Raw genomic sequence first — 18125 nt, 5'->3', positions numbered from 1 at the left:
GGAGAGCCTAATATTGGACGGGCCCAACATGAATAGGCCTATAATATATAGGAATTATGTCAGTCAATTCCAGGAGGATAAATTGAGTTTCCTTACCAAGTCCAGTCCAAATGGTAATTGTCAAGAAAAATGATATTGTCATGTGGTTTCTTACTTCAATTTATATGTAAAATGAAGTTTAGGTTAATAGGCAGTGACAGTTGACCTGTTGGAAGTACATTTTGTAGAGGATACCGAAGTATTTGTAAGAGTCTTAAGCTAAAACAGTGAAACTAATTCTTATACTTGACATTTAATGTCCTCATTTACTTGTGTAGTAACCTTGAGCATCTTGTGGCTTTTATTCATCCAGTGCGGCTTGATAGAATTGTTGCAACATTTGTTATAGTTATTTTTGTAGTTCCATTGATGTTTTGACAAAATGAATTTTCCATAAAGGGCCAGAATTGAGTGTGTATTTGAATGTTACTGCTGGTTCAATGTGCCATGATTCCAACTTTGGAATAGCTGTTCAACCTTTCTTGAACAAAATGACATTTCAATGTGCACATCAACCATTGGTGTATCCATCCTGAGGTGAGACTTTTAAAAATTGAAATGTTCTGCAGATATTAATTGAACACACATAAACACAATTAATGCCAAGGTATGTTGGAACTGCAGATGATGGTTTACACCGAAGATAGACACAAAATACTGGAGTAACTCAGCGGGTCAGACAGCATCTCAGGAGAACAGGAATAGAATATTCCTTTCATCCAGAGATGCGACCTGACCCGCTGAGTTACGCCAGTATTTTGTGTCTATCTTCAATTAATGCCAATTTGTTTCTGTTTTCTGACCTTAATGTCATTTAGAAATTGCTTGATATATTCCAAGTTTTAATCTAGTGCTTCCTGCATAATGAACATTCTGATTCTATCTACTTGAAAGAAATTGCAAGTCAGGGGTCCTGAAAAAGCGATTTCCCAATTTCTTCTACCTAACTTTTCTTCTCTTACAAGTAGAAGATTTTATATCGATGTAAATTACAAAAGGGAAAAAATGTTTACCGGTATTTAATTTTCACACTTGCAGGCCATTTCAAAGTAGTTGGCAACCAATAAATTGTTTGAAATGTAATGGTTTGAGGTAAAAGTGGTAGCAATTTGAATTTAGCAACATTTTACTAAGCCCCAGTAAGATGAGTCTGTTTTTTGCGGTGGTTGGGGAAAAAACCCCATTATTTATGGTTCTAATGTTAGTGGAAAGGCAGCTCTCACCAGCACAGCACTTCATCAAGACTGCACTGGTCTTTCACGCTAGATTACAGATTCATAGACTTTGGCTTAGATCCATGATATTTTAATTTGTGTGGTTTTGAGCCACATTAACAAGTAGGCATTGTTAGGTTAAAATATTCCTTAGGAGCGGAAAATTGAGTTGTTACTTTTGGAGCTTGTACTTGGGTATATTTTTAATTTTCGGATGGGATGAACAATTTTGATCAGAATATTTATTTTCAATTAGAATGAAACATTGGTCACTTGAAGTGGTATTGTTTATCAAATGATTGTAAATAAATCAAATTACTTTCCCATCCCCTTATCCTGTGTTATTCAATCACCCATACTGTATCAGTTAAATTTGAGTTGATGTATTTATTTTTAAGCAATGTATTTACAAGATTGCATTTGGATATTTCATGCCAAATTATTGGTTAGAGTATTGCCACACCTTCTGAATCAGTACTCAACATCTCACGTAACATTGTTAGCATAACATAACTAAGATGGAAGCTTTGATCATTTTATACAATCGATTAAATTGATTGAAAGATACAACATGGAAAGAGGCCTTTTGGGCCACTGAGTCCATGCCGACCGTCACCTGTTCACATTAATTCCATGTTGTCCCACTTTTAGAATTTATAGCAGCTGAAAACCTACAAACTCACACATCTTTGAGGTGTGGGAGGAAACCCACGGGGTCACAGGGAGAACATGCAAACTCCAAATCATGAGCTTCCAGAAGATTGTGTGATAGTCACAGTACCTAATGAGCAGTTGTTTTACATGTTATTGCAGTATTCAATTCGGTGTGTACTTCCTTCCATTCCTGCTGATAGAGGGATTTTCTGTTCAGGTTTTTTTCTTAATGTTGCCTTGTTCATTTGATGCTTTCACCTTCAATAAATCAAATATTTATTAACAACTTGAAATTATCTTGCTGAAAACGCAAGATAACAAAATGCCTACCATTCATGCTCTTATTTAAAAACCCTTAGCTTCTCTATATTGGATAAGTAATATATAAATGCCTGCTGATGTAAATTGTGTACTAGTAACAACTTGCAAATGAACTACACAACATGTTGAAGCCAGTTTAGAAAGCTGACCGGTGTGGTCTATATGGAAGATTATTTTCTTAAGGAAGTGTTCTAGTTATAGTGCAGCATTTGCATTAGTATCAAAATCATATTGTGTGGATTTCTGCCTACATTGGGATCAAAATTGTGGTGTGTTGATTTGTGCTATATGAGACATTTATTGTACACATTAAAAAATAAAAAAAATACGAGGAATTAAACAAAACTATTTCCTGTACTTCCCAACCCTTTCCCTGTGTCCCCCCCCCAAATAAGTCAAGCTTGAAGAGACCCACCATTCCTACAGAATATGGGTCAAAAGTTCCAACTAACGTGAGGCAACGGTATTTGAATGTCTTCATCGATGAATGCTTGAAATTCTGTACATCCGAACAAATGGCCTTTGACAAGGTATAACATTTAATTTCTATGGTGAAATCATTTAAGATTTATGGTTGGTGAAACCCCATGGAGATCTCCAAGCATTTGAAATGTGACACTTTTTTTTTAAAGGATTGCATGCCAAGCAAAATCTGTTTTAATGCTACTTGTGCTATCAGTTAGTTGCCCTTTGAACCAGTGATTAATTATATTTAATTAGCAATTATCATTTGCTCACAGCATAAGACCTAAAAATATACCTCTGTGGAACAGCATGTGCGAAGAGAAAGATTTGGTTCTATGAGAATAAAATCAATTACCCTTCATCTGGTCTCTTTGACTAGTAAAATTTCTCAAGATGTGTATTAGAGATAAAAGAATAGTGCCAGGCCATAAAGAGTTAGGAAAAGGGGAGGGGGATTAAAATAACTTGGCGAGAGAGTGAATTAAAGCAAGATGACTCTGCTTTGGGACACAGTTTTTAATTCATCTGTCAGTTTAATTCACAGTTCATTGAAAGGGACCAACCTGAAACGTCATCTATCCATGTTTTCCAGTGATGCTGCTTAATCTATTGAGTTATTCCAGCACTTCATTACAGATTTAAATTGTTATACAATCTTTTCATTATTTTTAATATCAGGTAGTGTATGATCTCTGTGGGATTCTCTGCCCCAGAGGGAGGTGGAGGCAGGTTCTCTGGATGCTTTCAAGAGAGAGCTAGATAGGGCTATTTCAAAAAAATATAGCGGAGTCAGGGGATATGGGGAGAAGGCAAGAATGGGGTACAGATTGGGGATGATCAGCCATGATCACATTGAATGGCGGTGCTGGCTCGAAGGGCCGAATGGCCTACTCATGCACCTATTGTCTATTGTCTTATTTTTGCAGACTTATTTCTGGTTTTGAAAATATGATAAATATGAACATTGCTTGGGGGATATGAATCGTTTTGCTATTAATCATGCAAGAGTTTTCCAAAGTATAAATTGAAAATCCGTGCTGTTTCTTCAAAAATACAATTTAAATATAAGGTTTATATGGCTATGAGAAATTGACTAATTTTGAAATTACAGGCTTTGAGTGAAGAAAGTACAGTGTATCAGCGAAGTACCAGTAGAACAGTGTACCTAAATGTGGCTGTAAACACCTTAAAGAAGTTGAGGAGCCAATGCAATGGCATGCCATCACCTCCAAAACGTACGTTACTGCATGATATTTATCTGTCTATCGTCAAGCTGGTATGGTATGATCTAACCTTTTCTCCTGAAAGCATTGACTGTTTGGTTCAGTTTGGTTCAACTGGTGCCTTCCAGTAAACTGAACAAATGTCTGTTCATAGCAAACCCTTTGCACTGAGCCTTTTGCAGGTTTGACGTTGGAAGAACATAACTTAATTAAATTGTCGTGTCATTCACATTATTCTTGAACAATCTTATTAGCATAAAGCCTTAAATAAACTCAGTATTACAGCACGGAAACAGGACCTTCAACTCAACTCATCCATGTCGACCAAGATGCCCTATCTAAGTTAGTCCCATTTGTCTGCATTTGGCCCATATACCTCTAAACATTTTCCAATCTGTGTACCGGTCCAAGTCTCTCCTGAATGCTATTACCATCCACAACAACTTCCTCCACCCTCTGAGTGGAAAAAGTTGCTCTTTGGCTTCCTATTAAATTTTGCTCCAAACCTTGTATGAACGCATCCTAAATTATTTCATGGAGATGTAACACAAGAATAATTATTTGGTGCAAGTAGGTGGGATTTTGGGAAAGGTTTTATCAGAGCAGATTGAAGTGAAGAGATTGAGAGAGAAAAAATCCAGATTGATTTAAGGCTTGACAGTCAAAGATGGAGCCAAATGACGAGGAGGCAGGAAACTGATTTAAAAAGACCAAAGTTCGATGAGGTAGAGAGGTTTTAAGTAGGCTGTAGAAAATTGAAGGGCTGGACAAGGTCGAAAAAGGAATTTAATACAAGGATTAGACATTTAAATTGGAAAGGATGAGCCATGAAATATCAGCAAGAGAAGGTAAGATATGGATAGTGGTGTTTGGGGTGAACTGAAGTTTAAAGAGGATAGAAGATAAGAGACTGGCCAGTGGACTTTGTAATACATACATTTAATGGTTGCAAAATCTTAGATGCATGAAGCAACAAATGGCCTAAGGTTGGGATGAGTGAGTGATGGTTTTTGGGTGGGTGAGGATATGGCATCAGACAAGTTGAAATGCATAGAGTTAAGGATAGTGAATAGTTAAGTTCAACCTGTTATTGATCAAAATCTTAGGTGTTAGAGCCAAGTTTATAAATAAAGCTCGAGTGAATTGTCAAGTGTGAAGTGATTGTTGGCCCACTGACAATCTAAGGAGCCAGTGTTGGGGTCAATATAAACGTGGATAGCCTTTACACTATAGCCTTGCCCCAATTTACACTAAGAATGTTTCTCCCAAGACTATTATTAAAGTGCATTGTTGGTCAATACTACTATAGGTAAATTTTCACACTCACCAACTAAAACAGCCAGCATCACATTATATTGATTTAAATGGCCAAGATGTTAACATCTCCACAAGTTAGTCTATTTAGAACAAATAAGTCCTCCACTTTCTTCAGTCAATTGTTGTCAGCGTAAACTGCTTCTCTTTTCACAAATTGTGCCCTTATCTGTGTTTTTAGCACTTTGTTTTTCTTCAGTCAACTTGGCTCCAGATAAAGTAAAACAGAAAAAGGAAAGGAATATAAAACATTATTGTGGCAGAAAAATCACTTAAAACAAGTGAAACCAATGGCTGGCAGTTACTGCTGTGCCAAACTCAACTATATTTCACAAAATTGGGATTTATGTACAGTTACAGAGATCATGAACTTGTAGGCTGATTAGTATTTTTGTCCTGTTCTAGTAGTGAATGCCCTTTGTTTTCCTTTCTGGAGCATCAACTTGCTACAATTCCTGAGCACTTACTCTGGGAAATCTGTCTTCTGACCATGTACCTGCTTGGATCTGGGTGTGAGAACAATGGGTCTATTGATTTTTAATTAAAGGATTAACTGTAAGGGGCGATGAGGAGTGCTACAAAATATACATGTTTACTTATTGAAAGACATGTTAAATGTTTGCATCTCCAAATAAATTTTAAAATATTTTTAACATGTTACTTACTGCTTGCAGTGATTATTGTATTTGCTGACTATTTTACTTGTGTATAGTTAAGCTGTATTCAAATCCTTGACAGGTTTGACAGATGGTTAAGGAGACTTCATAGCCTGCGGTCAGTTTTTGTTTTCCCAACAATGTTATGGGCAGAACTAGTTTGCGCACTTTACAAAATCAGCATAAAATTCAGCTGCAGGACCTTGGTGTTTGGGATTTGATTAGCACTTATCAGCAAGTTATCTTAAGTGGGTTCCTAAAACTGAAAACATTGAAAAACATAGAAAACATTGAAAAATAGGTGCAGGAGTAGGCCATTCGCCCCTTTGAGCCAGCACCGCCATTCAGTATAATTATGGCTGATCATCTTAAATCAGTACCCCGTTCCTGCTTTCTCCCCATATCCCTTGATTCCTTTAGCCCCAAGAGCTTAATCTAGCTCTCCTGATAACATCCAGTAAATTGACCTCCACTGCCTTCTGTGGCAGAGAATTCCACAGATTCACAACTCTCTGGGTGAAGAAGTTTTTCCTCACTCAGTCCTAAAAGGCCTACCTCTCATTCTTAAACTTTGATCCCTGGTTCTGGACACCCCCAACGTCGGGGACATTTTTCCTGCATCTAGCCTGTCAAATCCTTTAAGAATTTAATATGTTTCTATGATCCCCTCTCATCCATCTAAATTGCAGTGAATACAAGCCCAGTCGACACATTCTTTCATCATATGTCAGTCCCGCCATCCTGGTAATTAACCTGGTGAAGGCACAATGGGTTGTTTGATATCCTCCAGGAGTTGCCGACATCATGATTTAAATTAAAAATAAATATTTATTTTATTAAAAAGCAGTTCAAATCTGGTTATTTCTGTTTTGCTGGGCAAAATAGGGCATTTAAAGGCATACCTTTGCAATAAACATAGAACAGTGCAGCACAAGAACAGTGCCTCTGGCCCACAATGTATGTGCCAAACATAATGCCAAGTAAACATAATCTGCATTGCCTGCACTTGATTCACATTCCACAATTCTCTGCATATAATTATCAAAATGCTTGTGTGAAGCATTCTTCACTACATCCGCTGCTCTTCAAGTTGTATATTAATGATTTGGACGAGGGGTTTGAAGGCTTTGTGGCCAAGTTTGCGGATTATACGAAAATAGGCGGAAGGGCAGGTGGTGTAGAGAAAGCAGGGACTCTGTAGAAGGGCTTGGACAGGTTGGGAGAGTGGGCAGAGAAGTAGCAAATGGGATATAGTGTAGCAAAGTGTGGAGTCGTGCATTTTGGTAGTAGGAATAAAGACAGACTATTTACTAAATGGGGAGAGCATCCTAAAATCGAAGGTGCAAAGGGACTTGGGAGTGCTGGTGCAGGATTCCCAAAAAAGTTAATCTGCAAGTCGAATCGGTAATAAAGAAAGCAAACTCAATGCTAATATTTATTTCAAAAGGCTTTGTATACAAAAACAGGGATGTAATGCTGAAGCTCTATACGGTGCTGGTAAGGCCGCATTTGGAATATTGTGAGCAATTTTGGGCAGCATATCTGAGGAAGGATGTGCTTGCTCTGGAGAGGGTCCCGAGGAGGTTTACAAGAATGATCCCAGGAATGAGTAGGTTAACCAATGATGAATGTTTGTCGGCACTGGGCCTGTAGTCGCTGGAATTTAGGGGGGACTTCATTGAAACATACAGAATAGTGAAAGGCTTGGATAGAGTGGATGTGGAGAGGATGTTTCCACTAGTGGGAGAGTCTAGGACTAGAGAATTAAAGGACATTCTTTTAGGAAGGAGATGAGGAGAAATTTCTTTAGTCAGAGGGTGGTGAATCTATGGAATTATTTGCCGCAGAAGGCTGTGGAGGCCAAGTCAGTGGATATTTTTAAGGCGGAGATAGGTAGATTCTTGATTAGTACAGGTGTCAGAGGTTGTGGGGAGAATGCAGGAGGATGGGGTTAGGAGGGAGAGATAGATCAGCCATGATTGAATGGCAGAGTTGACTTGATGAGCCGAATGGCCTAAGTCAATCCTATCACTTATCACCCCCTGACCTTATGAAACCGTTTCAGTTTAACATTACTACTATAATTTATACTGGATCTGGCTTTGATTTTCCTTTTGTTTTTGGGCAGGATCTCAATGTGATTCTGTGCTCCATCTCAGTAATTTTAGGTCTTGGAATTGGATGCATGTCACTTATAAAAGTGTTGCAAAATGGAAGCCCAATGTGTAAAATACATTATCACCTACTTAAAAGAATATACTTAAACATTCTTACTAAAGCAGCTAGATATTTAATAGATTATAATTTTACACTTGAATTGTTTCGGGTTATATAATAGGTTATTAAGTGCACTCTCAGATCTTGGTCAACCCTGTTTCAAATACTATCTGCATGTTCACTCTGTTAGAAGCAGCTAATGTATCCACAAAAAAGAAGATGCAGTCACATGAAGCATTGCTTGGGGGAAGGTTAGCCATGAAAACAAGTTTCACTCTGAATCGATCTGGAAAGCAGCAAGATGTTGAACTCAAGGGTAAGTGAATGGATTAGTTTAATGTTTCAGCTGTGGACTTTAATTTCTGTGGCAAAGCTGTGAAATTACTGAGCCCATTTCTCACCTCAGTTTATTAATCGTGACCATAAAGATTTAAAAGGCACGCTTTCTAAATATTGAAGAATTAGTTTGGAAACATAATGCTGACTGCCAATTAAAGCAGCTCTTGCAAAATATTTTTTGTCTATAAACTAAGTTGTTTTGTGTCCAATAGCGTGATATATTATATAAAACTTAGTTTAAAAGTCATCTCGGAGTGATCTTCAGTGGCTGCAAATTAAATTATGTTTAGTCCTCAAATGCTCTGACATTGCTATTGCACACTAATGATTTTTTAATTTTTAGTTTTTAATTATTCTTGCATTTGGAACTTGTCAGTCTATTCATATTTTGTTGCTGTAAGATGAGTAATGAACTAAAATATCTAGTATTTGTATTCCTGTAAATGGATGTTTCCCTAAATAAGGGTATCAACCTGTGACATGGATGGCCAGATTTGAAAGTTATGAAACCATAATGAAATTTTTTTTTTTTAGAAGCTTAATATGTATATTTCATGAAATCAATAAGGAATTTTAAATTTGTATTCATGCTGTTTGATTTTGAGTATCTTGGGCAATGTGGACAACCATGGTTTCTCATGTAAGTGGGGACACCAAACTGAATTACTGTTGATAGAAACATTGAAAAATAGGTGCAGAAGAAGGCCATTTGGCCCTTCAAGACAGCACCCCCATTCAATATGATCATCTAAAATCAGTCCCCTGTGCCTGCTTTTTCCCCATATCACTTGATTTCTTTTAGCCCTAAGAGCTAAATCTAACTCTCTTGAAAACATCCAGTGAATTGGCCTCCACTGCCTTCTGTGGCAGAGAATTCCACATATTCACAACTCACTGGGTAAAAAAAAAAAATCCTCATCTCAGTCCTAAAGGGCCAACCACTTATTCTTAAACTGTGACCCCTGGTTCTGGACTCCCCCAACATCGGGAATATTTTTCCTAGCCTGTCCAATCCTTTAAGAATTTTATATGTTTCTATAAGAATCCCACTCATCCTTCTAAATTCCAGTGAATACAAGCCCAGTCAATCCATTCTTTCATCATATGTCCGTTCTGCCATCCCAGGAATTAAGCTGGTGAATCTACGCTGCACTCTCTCAATAGCAATAATGTCCTTCCCCAAATTAGGAGAGTAAAATTGCACACTTCGGGTGCGGTCTCACCAGGACCCTGTACAACTGCAGTAGGACCTCCTTGCTCCTAAACTCAAATCCTCTCGCAATGAAGGCCAACATGCCATTAGCTTTTTCACTGCTCACTTTCAGTGGACACAAAATGCTGGAGTAACAGGCAGCATCTCTGGAGAGAAGGAATGGGGACGTTTCGGGTCGAGACTCTTCTTCAGACTGATGTCAGGGGAGAAATGCTTACTTTCAGTGAATGATGTACAAGCACACCCAGGATAACTTTTCGACAGAAGAGTTATGAATGAATGCAAGGATTATTTTCACAATGCTCCAAGATGTCAATCAAAAAAATCAACATTTTTCTGGAAAAAAATTCAACAAATTATTTTTTTAAACTTGGTCTTGATGGTTTGCAATATTAAAACCAAAAGGAACAATTACGATAAAGAGCAGAATTGTAGCTGACACCTATAAACATTTGATCAAAATCGATCAAAATTTGACCACTGATTTTCTTTGTCAAAACGGATTTATTTATTTTTGCTTTATCTCATTATTTTGGCTATGCACAATGATGCATACCAAGGGTTCCCAACCTGGAGTAAATTTCACCTACCCAGGGGGTAAATTTACTGATTCTGGATTTGTACATTTTTTCTCATTGACTGACTGTTCATCATTAGTTGTTCATAAATGAGTGAAATAAGTGTTATTAAAGTTCCCTGGGGTAAACTGGACGAAAAAGGTTGTGAACCCCTGATCCATACTATTTAAAATACAGGATATGAAACAATGGGTTTCATACATAAAAAGTTAGAAAATAAACTGGACGTTTGGTGACCTTCAGTTTCGTTACTGAGTGCTGTATTTAAGGAAATACCCAAATATAAAATGCAAGCAGAGACTTTGCAGTCTTGTTCAAAAGAGAGATAATGAGATAAGATGATGGAGCCAGGGTATAATGATTCATTTTGGGAAAAAAACTGCTGTCTTTCACTTCTCTATTTCTAATTATTTAAATGAAAATGGCTGCTATTTCCTAAGGTTGGCATTGATTTATTATTGTGGCATGTACTGAGATGTAGTGAAACACTTTATTTTGCATACCATCAAAGCAAATCATACCATACAGGAATACATCAGATAGTGCAAAAGAGAAAATAAACAGAATGAGAATAGTGTTACAGATACAGAGAAAATGCAGATAAAAAATGGCGACGGCTGCTTAAGGTAGATAGGAATTCATCCTTGGAAATATGCAAGATCTATTCAAGTCTGATAACAATGGGGAAGAAGCTGTTCTTGAAGCTAGTGGGCTGTGCTTTCAAACTTTTGTATCTTCCGCTTGAGGGGACAGAAGAGAAAAGATAAAGGATGGGTGGGAGTGAGAGAGTTGGTTGCTTTCTCAAGGCAGTGTGAAGCATACAGTAGATGAGGTTGATAGTCGGATGGTAGAGCAGTTGCCATACTAAGCTGTGATGCATATGGATAGGATGCTTCTTGTGGTGCATCTGTACGTTATTGGAGATATGTTGAATTTCCCTAGCCTTATGTGGAAGTAGAGGCATTTGTGTGCTTCCTTGGCTATAGCATCAGTGATTGGACCATGACAAATTGTTTATATCCTAGGTCTATATCTCCACTTCAGCACCATTGATAGAGACTAGGGTGTGACTTTGGTTTCTATTTTTAACGTTCTAAAAAACTGAGGGGGTCTGAAAATATAGAATAATAGAGAAATGTGTTTCATATTTGAGTCGAATCTAGGCCATTTCTAGACCATTTCCATGCACAGAATAATTATGTAGACTTTCTCTTCCCCTTAAAGTATATGGATGCCAAGTTCAATTAGATTTCTCAAGACGAAGATTTGGGAATGGTTTCTGCAGTTTGAAGAGTGGCTTGACAAAGGAGGAAGAGAGAGGAAACTATGGGCCTTTTCACTCTAACATTGGGGGCGGAAAATGTTGGATTCAATAAGATAGCAGGATGATCAGAAAATTATTAAACAGAGTCAGCATGCATTTAGAACAGCTTCTTCCCCTCTGTTATCAGGCTTCTCAATGGTCCTTCTATAAACTAGGGTACTGTTCAATTCACCTCTACCCCATTGAGCACATTGAACATTGTCTAAGGAACTGAAGCACTACATTGCTGAGAACAATTTGTTGCACTCTGTATCTTCCTCTTTGCTCTATCTATTATACTTGAGTTTGAGCTGATTATATCTATGTGTGGCATATCTGATCTGTTTGCATAGCATGCAGAACAAAGCTTTTCAGTGAACATGTGACAATAATAAACTTAAACTTGACAGGGAATCCTATTTGACTAATATATTGGAGTTTTTTGAGGATCTATCAAAATGCTGGAGGAACACAGCATACCAGGCAACACCTACAGAGGGAAGAGAATGGATGACGTTGTCTGTCCGTTTCCCTGTACAGACCACCTGACCTGCTGACTTCCTCTGGCACTTTGTTTTTTTGCTCACGATTCTAGCATCTGCAGTCTCTTGTGGGCACCTTGTGTTTTGTTTCAACACACAAGCCAGCCAGATCGAATAATTTAGGATCCAATGAACATTTGGCCATATTCATGTGTTGGACTGTAATAGACGTTCTGTCACTGTGGACTGAGATCCAATTTGGCATCAACTCCTTGTGGAGGATTGTGGTTTTAGATGATCATGCAAAGTAAATCTACAAATGCAGTATGGTGTTAAACGGCACAATTTTGTTTTTAAACTCTTAACTTCATACCACTGCAAACCTCAAAATAACCCACCCTTGGTTTTTGGCAATTTGTTGGAAGCTTACCAGGCTTGAGTACTCTGTTAAAATGGAGATGTAAACAGTTAAATTAAAATAACTTCCACATGTGCATTGGTTAGCAACTTGGTTTGAAGACATTTTCACAGGATGTCTGCTTGGCCAAATGAAAAGAATTTATCATGATTTGTAATCCATCTATCTAAATTCTTGTTTATTCGGAAGAGTCTTTAATCATTTTAAAAGAAAATGTGGATTTGAATTTGCAGAAGTCCTACTCTAAACTCAAAGCTCTGTCAATTCAGGTTTTTTTGCTTTAGATTATAAAATGTCTTCATATTAATTTGTTGTTCAGTGTATGGGGAAAACCAGATTAATGTGATTAGTTAGCCAGATATTGTGGCTAAAACTAAAGCCAAATGTAGACCTTTTGGAAAATTATGTAAGGGCCAGGAGACGGTAGGTGAAAAAGAGCAAATACTTAAAGGTTACTTGTGGTGTCTGGCAAAGATCTGTGTTATGGTGTCAACCGTTTACTATATTTACTTGGTTAAAGAGGTGGGAAGACTCGAATGCAGGTTTACCAAATTATATGCCCCAATAGCATTGCAAGGAGAGGAAATAATGTCATAAAATTGCACAGATATTCATGTATTGAATAAGCGAACAAGGTTATGGTTAACATACTTCAGCTTGGGTAAATACAAAGTTGTTCATTTTGGATCAAACGAGATGGAAAAGAGTGCCTTCAAGATTTGTAGCAGAGATGACTTCAAGAGGACCGTGAAGATGGCCAATTAAAATATCAAGGACAAGTATAGAAAATAATTAAAAGGCTAATTGTATTTTGAGCTTTACAAAAATACTGGAAGACAAGGGCTTGGGTAGTATCTCCAGAACAGAGAAAGTTAAGGATTGTTTCATTGAAGTTTTCATGATATAAAGAGAACTAATGGGATTGATTTTAGAAAAAAATGTATTGTGATGACGAGTCAAGAACTAGGGACAGTGTTGGGTATTTCAGGATGGAAGTTGCAAGCAAAGGGTGGTTAATTATTGCTTTTAAATGCGAGTATTGACATTTTATTAAATAAAACAAAAAATGTGAGTGTATTGAGTCTCATTGAATGACTGAATGGATTCAAGAGACAAAATGGTCTACTCTTGTTCAACCTTGTGATTTTTGGTGCATGCTGTGATTAGCTATTCACTCCGCAAAGTCTACTGCCTGCAGTGTTTAGTCATCGTGTTTTTTTTAAAGTGTCTTGCACATGACTGCGTCTTAAAGCATGGTTGCTTCTAGTTTGTGACGATTATGAGCAAAAACCTAGAGTCATTGTATCAGTCATCATGGGCTCATGAATGCATGAACTACAACATGTTGGAAAGCATAGTAGAAACTTGCTCTATGTTTCAAATTGAGAACCACAGGTGCAAATTTTGCAGGCATCTAACCCATGTGATCTTCAACATTCTCTTCATATTTCTGTCTCATAGCCCCACAGTGTGGTGGCTGTTAAAATTACCAATCTACAGCATTTGGGATTGATGTTTAGAGAGCACCAGCTCAAGTCATTTTCAAAATAGGAATTTGTATGTGTTGGTTCTGTGCAGCTCTTTTATTTTAATGGGGATAGTGTAGGTGGATTCTTAGCTTGATGGAAGGAAGACATAAATTTCACGTGTTGCTCACACTTGCAGCAAGGCTTTATTGGGCTGGCGCATTTAAAACTCATTACTGTTGGCCTTGTCGGAGGTGCAGGTTTCTGAAGATCTGTATGCAAACGTTTCAGCCTTTGCCACACATTACAATGTAAATGTGGATATTTCAATTGAATTTTTTTTTCTCTCTATAGAGTATGACTGTGGGCATTAGAAATAGACCCTGGAACATAACAACTCATGGCCTCTCAAACAAGCAGAGGTCTTGCTGTCACCCATCACTACATCCTGCATATCATCAACCAAGAATCTTCAGCTTTTACAATTACCTGGATTAAATATCTACGTGAAAATTCTAGTTCTTGCCTAATTACAATTGCAATAGCCAGTAGACTGAGACAGTTGCTATATATTATATTATATATTTGTATAAATATATACAAATATATTATAAACTTGAAGCTTCTTTTATTACCTCAGTGTAGTTCTACTATTCCTATTTTGAATTGGAACTCAAAATTGCTAGGAAAATATTGCTCCATGCCATGCTAGTCATTTCCATGGATCTGAAATGGGACCCAGACCATCAAAACCAGCTTGTAGTTATGGTAAAGGAGCTTCAAATATTAAATTACTATCAATTCTTTTCATTGCAGGTGCTTCGCTATACAACAGGCTAAGTGAATATATTTTAACCGAAGACCAATTGCGAGAGAATTGTTATCCGAGGCCCCATGCAGAGAAACCGGGTGTTGCAGTGCTTTATAATCAGAATGAGAAAAAGAACATCCTTGACCGTGAGTAAAAGTATACCTCTTAGTGAGATTTTTAAAAATAAAACTAAATAAAATGAATGAACAAAAGATCTCCTCCATTCAGTTACCTTAATTAACCGCTGTGAAAATTGAAATATTTGTCATAACTAAGCAACCAATTCAGTTACATTATCAGTAGTTTAGTTTATTGTCACGTGTACCAAGGTGCAGTGAAAAGCTTGTGTTGCCTGCTAACCAGCCAGTGGAAAGACGATACATGATTACAATTGAGCCATTCACAGTGTACAGATACATGATAAGGGAATAGCGTTTAGTGCAAGGTAAAGCCAATAAAGTCCGATCAAAGATAGTCCTAGGGTCCCTGATGTGATAGATAGTAGTTCAGGACGGCTCTCTGGTTGCGGCAGGAAGGTTCAGTTGCCTGATAACAGCGGGGAAGAAACTGTTCCTGAATGTGGAGGTATGCGCTTTCACACTTTTTACCAATATAATTTAGCCAAAATAGTTTTACCAGTGCCCTAATTAAACAAGAATTAAAACTTAGAAATCCAAATGATCTTTTGAGTTTTCACTCATACCTCTATAACTCGGTGCCAAAAAATTGGTTGATAAATTCTCCAAGTCCCTGATTTTTCTTGAATCTACATGCCCCCCCCCCCTCCTAATTGTGCACCTCTTTGCATCCTTCTAAACTTTTCAATCTACCTCCTTTGGCCATCTGATTTTCCCATAAAAATATTCCTGGCCCTAATTATTGTCAAAACCAAATCCTTTGGAAAATTGAAGGTGTTGGATGATTGAATCTGTTGCCCTACTATTGAATAGCCTTCTGATCTTGCTGTCTGGGCATGGGCATGAAAAACCTTCACTTGAGTGAAGAGCCATGGGAATATATAACCCGTGGAAGCATCTCATTGTGAGCCATCTTCAGGAAAGGAGATAATTTAAACATACTGGCTTGCTACATAATTACAGTAAATTCCCTGGTATTTTTGTATGAGTATTGGGGGGGGGGGGGGCAGGCACGGGGCACGGGGGGGGCACGGTGGCACAGAGGTTGAGTTGCAGCTTTACTGCACCAGTGACCCGTGTTCGATCCTGACTACGAGTGCTGCCCGTACAGAGTTTGTACGTTCTCCCTGTGATCGCATTGGTTTTCCCCGGGTGCTCCGGTTTCCTCCCACACTCCAAAGACGTACAGGTTTCTAGGTTAATTTGGTTTTGGTAAAAAAAATGTAAATTGTTCGCAGTGTGCAGGATAGTTCAGTTGCTGGTCGGCACGGACTCAGTGGGCCGAAAGGCCTGTTTCCACATAGTGGCTCTAAACTAAACTACATTTAAAAGTGTAACAAGTGTAGATGTTTCAAGTTTGTTTCCTTACATTTAGCTTCCTTAAGGATCTGCTGCCGTTGTGGAGCTGAATATGCTGTTTCTGTTAGTGGGAACTGTATACGGAAAGAAGAATGCAACTACCACTGGGGACGAATGCGTCGTCAGAAAGGTAAATTAGGAAAATTTAAATTGAGGAAATAAAAACTATACAATAGCAACCTTTTCCATATCCCTATAATTCTTGGATACATCACAGAATATATATAAACACTCCACTGTGTTCTCTTAGTTCCTTACATGATTTATGTGCATCAATCTTAGTTTTATTCAATCCATCCGCACCTCAAACAAGTGGGCACGTCCTGCCTACATATCCCAGCAAGCCATTTCATTATGTGAAAATAGACACAAGATGCTGGGGTAACTCATCAGGACAGGCAGCATCTCTCGAAAGAAGGATTGGGTGACGTTTTGGGTCGAGACCCTTCAATTTTATTTGAAATTATCATCATCGGAAAACCTTTGTCAGGTTTCTCCATGAAGTGCATTCCATATAAACTGAACAGTAATACTCTGATCCTTTGGTAAATCTGCAAGGAAATTGTTAAAACCATGTTAGAGTTTAACTGTTTATTCGTGTCAGTACTAAATCATCCTAATCTGCATTTCTTGATGGAACATAACAACATCAATATTTTGTGTATTGATTGTCAGCCTGACATTATTTTTAATTAAATAGTCCTAAGATTCCCTTACCTTAAATAATCAACTCTACCACAAAAATAGTCCACGCTACGGGATGTGGAAGGAAACCCACATGATCATGGGCAGAACGTGCAAACTCTGCACAGATCAAGATCAAACCCAGGCCTTTAGGCTATGAAGCAGCAGCTTTACCAACTGTGCCGTCCACTAATTGACTAGTTTTCATTCTTCTACTTCATCCATTTCCCCCTCCAAAAATCCAGGGTCCATAGCTCGCAGAAGGTGCTTGATCTAAGTAACCATCAAACTATCTTTCTCCCCAGTAACAAACTTCCGCAGTCACATTTCTAACCATGATGCAGTATAAAGCATCAACCTCAGTATATTTGTACTTAATGTGCATTCTGATTCTTGGTGCGGAAGTCTAAAGAAATCCTTGATTTTCTATGGTTTTATTAAAGCCAGACTCTCTTCTAATCTTGTTTATGCTGCAGTACCTGGTGGTTGGGAAACACAATACAACTGCTGTGCAGGAGCAATAGGATCTCCAGGCTGTCAGACAGCGAAGGTAAGCGCTTCAGATGATGGATTGTAGTATTACTTTGTCTGTAATGCTTTTTGAGATGTCTTGAGCGAAAGGTTCTGTATAAATGGGTGACTTTTTATCACATGACAGCAGTAGGGATGCTAATGTTTGTTCCAATGAGGCAGACTTTGTAAACTTGTTCCATCTTTTAACCTCTGGATTTATCTAGATTGTGACAGTTAACAGTTAAAACTGCACAAGAACAATTTACAGAATTAAGATTTCCTGGAAACTAAACTAAACAATAAAAATGTTTAATATTTTAACATTTGATTCTTCTGTATCATGTTTTGTTACAACTATTATGCACACAGCGAGTAATACAGAACATGTTTTCCATTTGCAGCAACATGTTCAGGATGGTCGCAAAGAAAACTTAGCTGGCTTTATGAAGACCTTTGAAAAAGCAATGCCACCAGATGAAAACCCAGGGATCTTTGCTCTGGATTGTGAAATGGTAGAAAATATGGACCTACTATATTAATCGTCATTATATAACCGGGTCAAAAGAAGTATAAATACGTTGCACCAAATTACTAAACTCGTAGATTAACTATATTCATTTCCCACATGGAGGAAAATTTAAAAGTTAACCTAGTGAATTGATGTCATCATGTTAATACGTTAGGTGTTCTTGCATGAAAAGTGGAACCAAAGGGTTTAA

The 18125-nt window shown here is 37.8% G+C and overlaps 1 protein-coding gene across 1 annotated transcript in view; it reads left to right on the top strand.

Annotated features, from left to right (window-relative positions):
• Window positions 1-18125, top strand: part of rexo1 (RNA exonuclease 1 homolog) — a 65411-nt gene that overhangs the window by 35422 nt on the left and 11864 nt on the right. The window contains exons 6-12 of the mRNA XM_033046926.1: window positions 2624-2758; window positions 3805-3928; window positions 8294-8419; window positions 14719-14859; window positions 16226-16339; window positions 17370-17443; window positions 17808-17918. Coding sequence (XP_032902817.1) covers window positions 2624-2758; window positions 3805-3928; window positions 8294-8419; window positions 14719-14859; window positions 16226-16339; window positions 17370-17443; window positions 17808-17918 — 825 coding nt within the window. The remainder of the gene's footprint in view (window positions 1-2623; window positions 2759-3804; window positions 3929-8293; window positions 8420-14718; window positions 14860-16225; window positions 16340-17369; window positions 17444-17807; window positions 17919-18125) is intronic.

The sequence above is a fragment of the Amblyraja radiata genome, chromosome 29, assembly GCF_010909765.2.
Source record: "Amblyraja radiata isolate CabotCenter1 chromosome 29, sAmbRad1.1.pri, whole genome shotgun sequence".
NCBI lineage: Eukaryota > Metazoa > Chordata > Chondrichthyes > Rajiformes > Rajidae > Amblyraja > Amblyraja radiata.
This window is presented reverse-complemented; position numbering and strand designations above follow the sequence as displayed.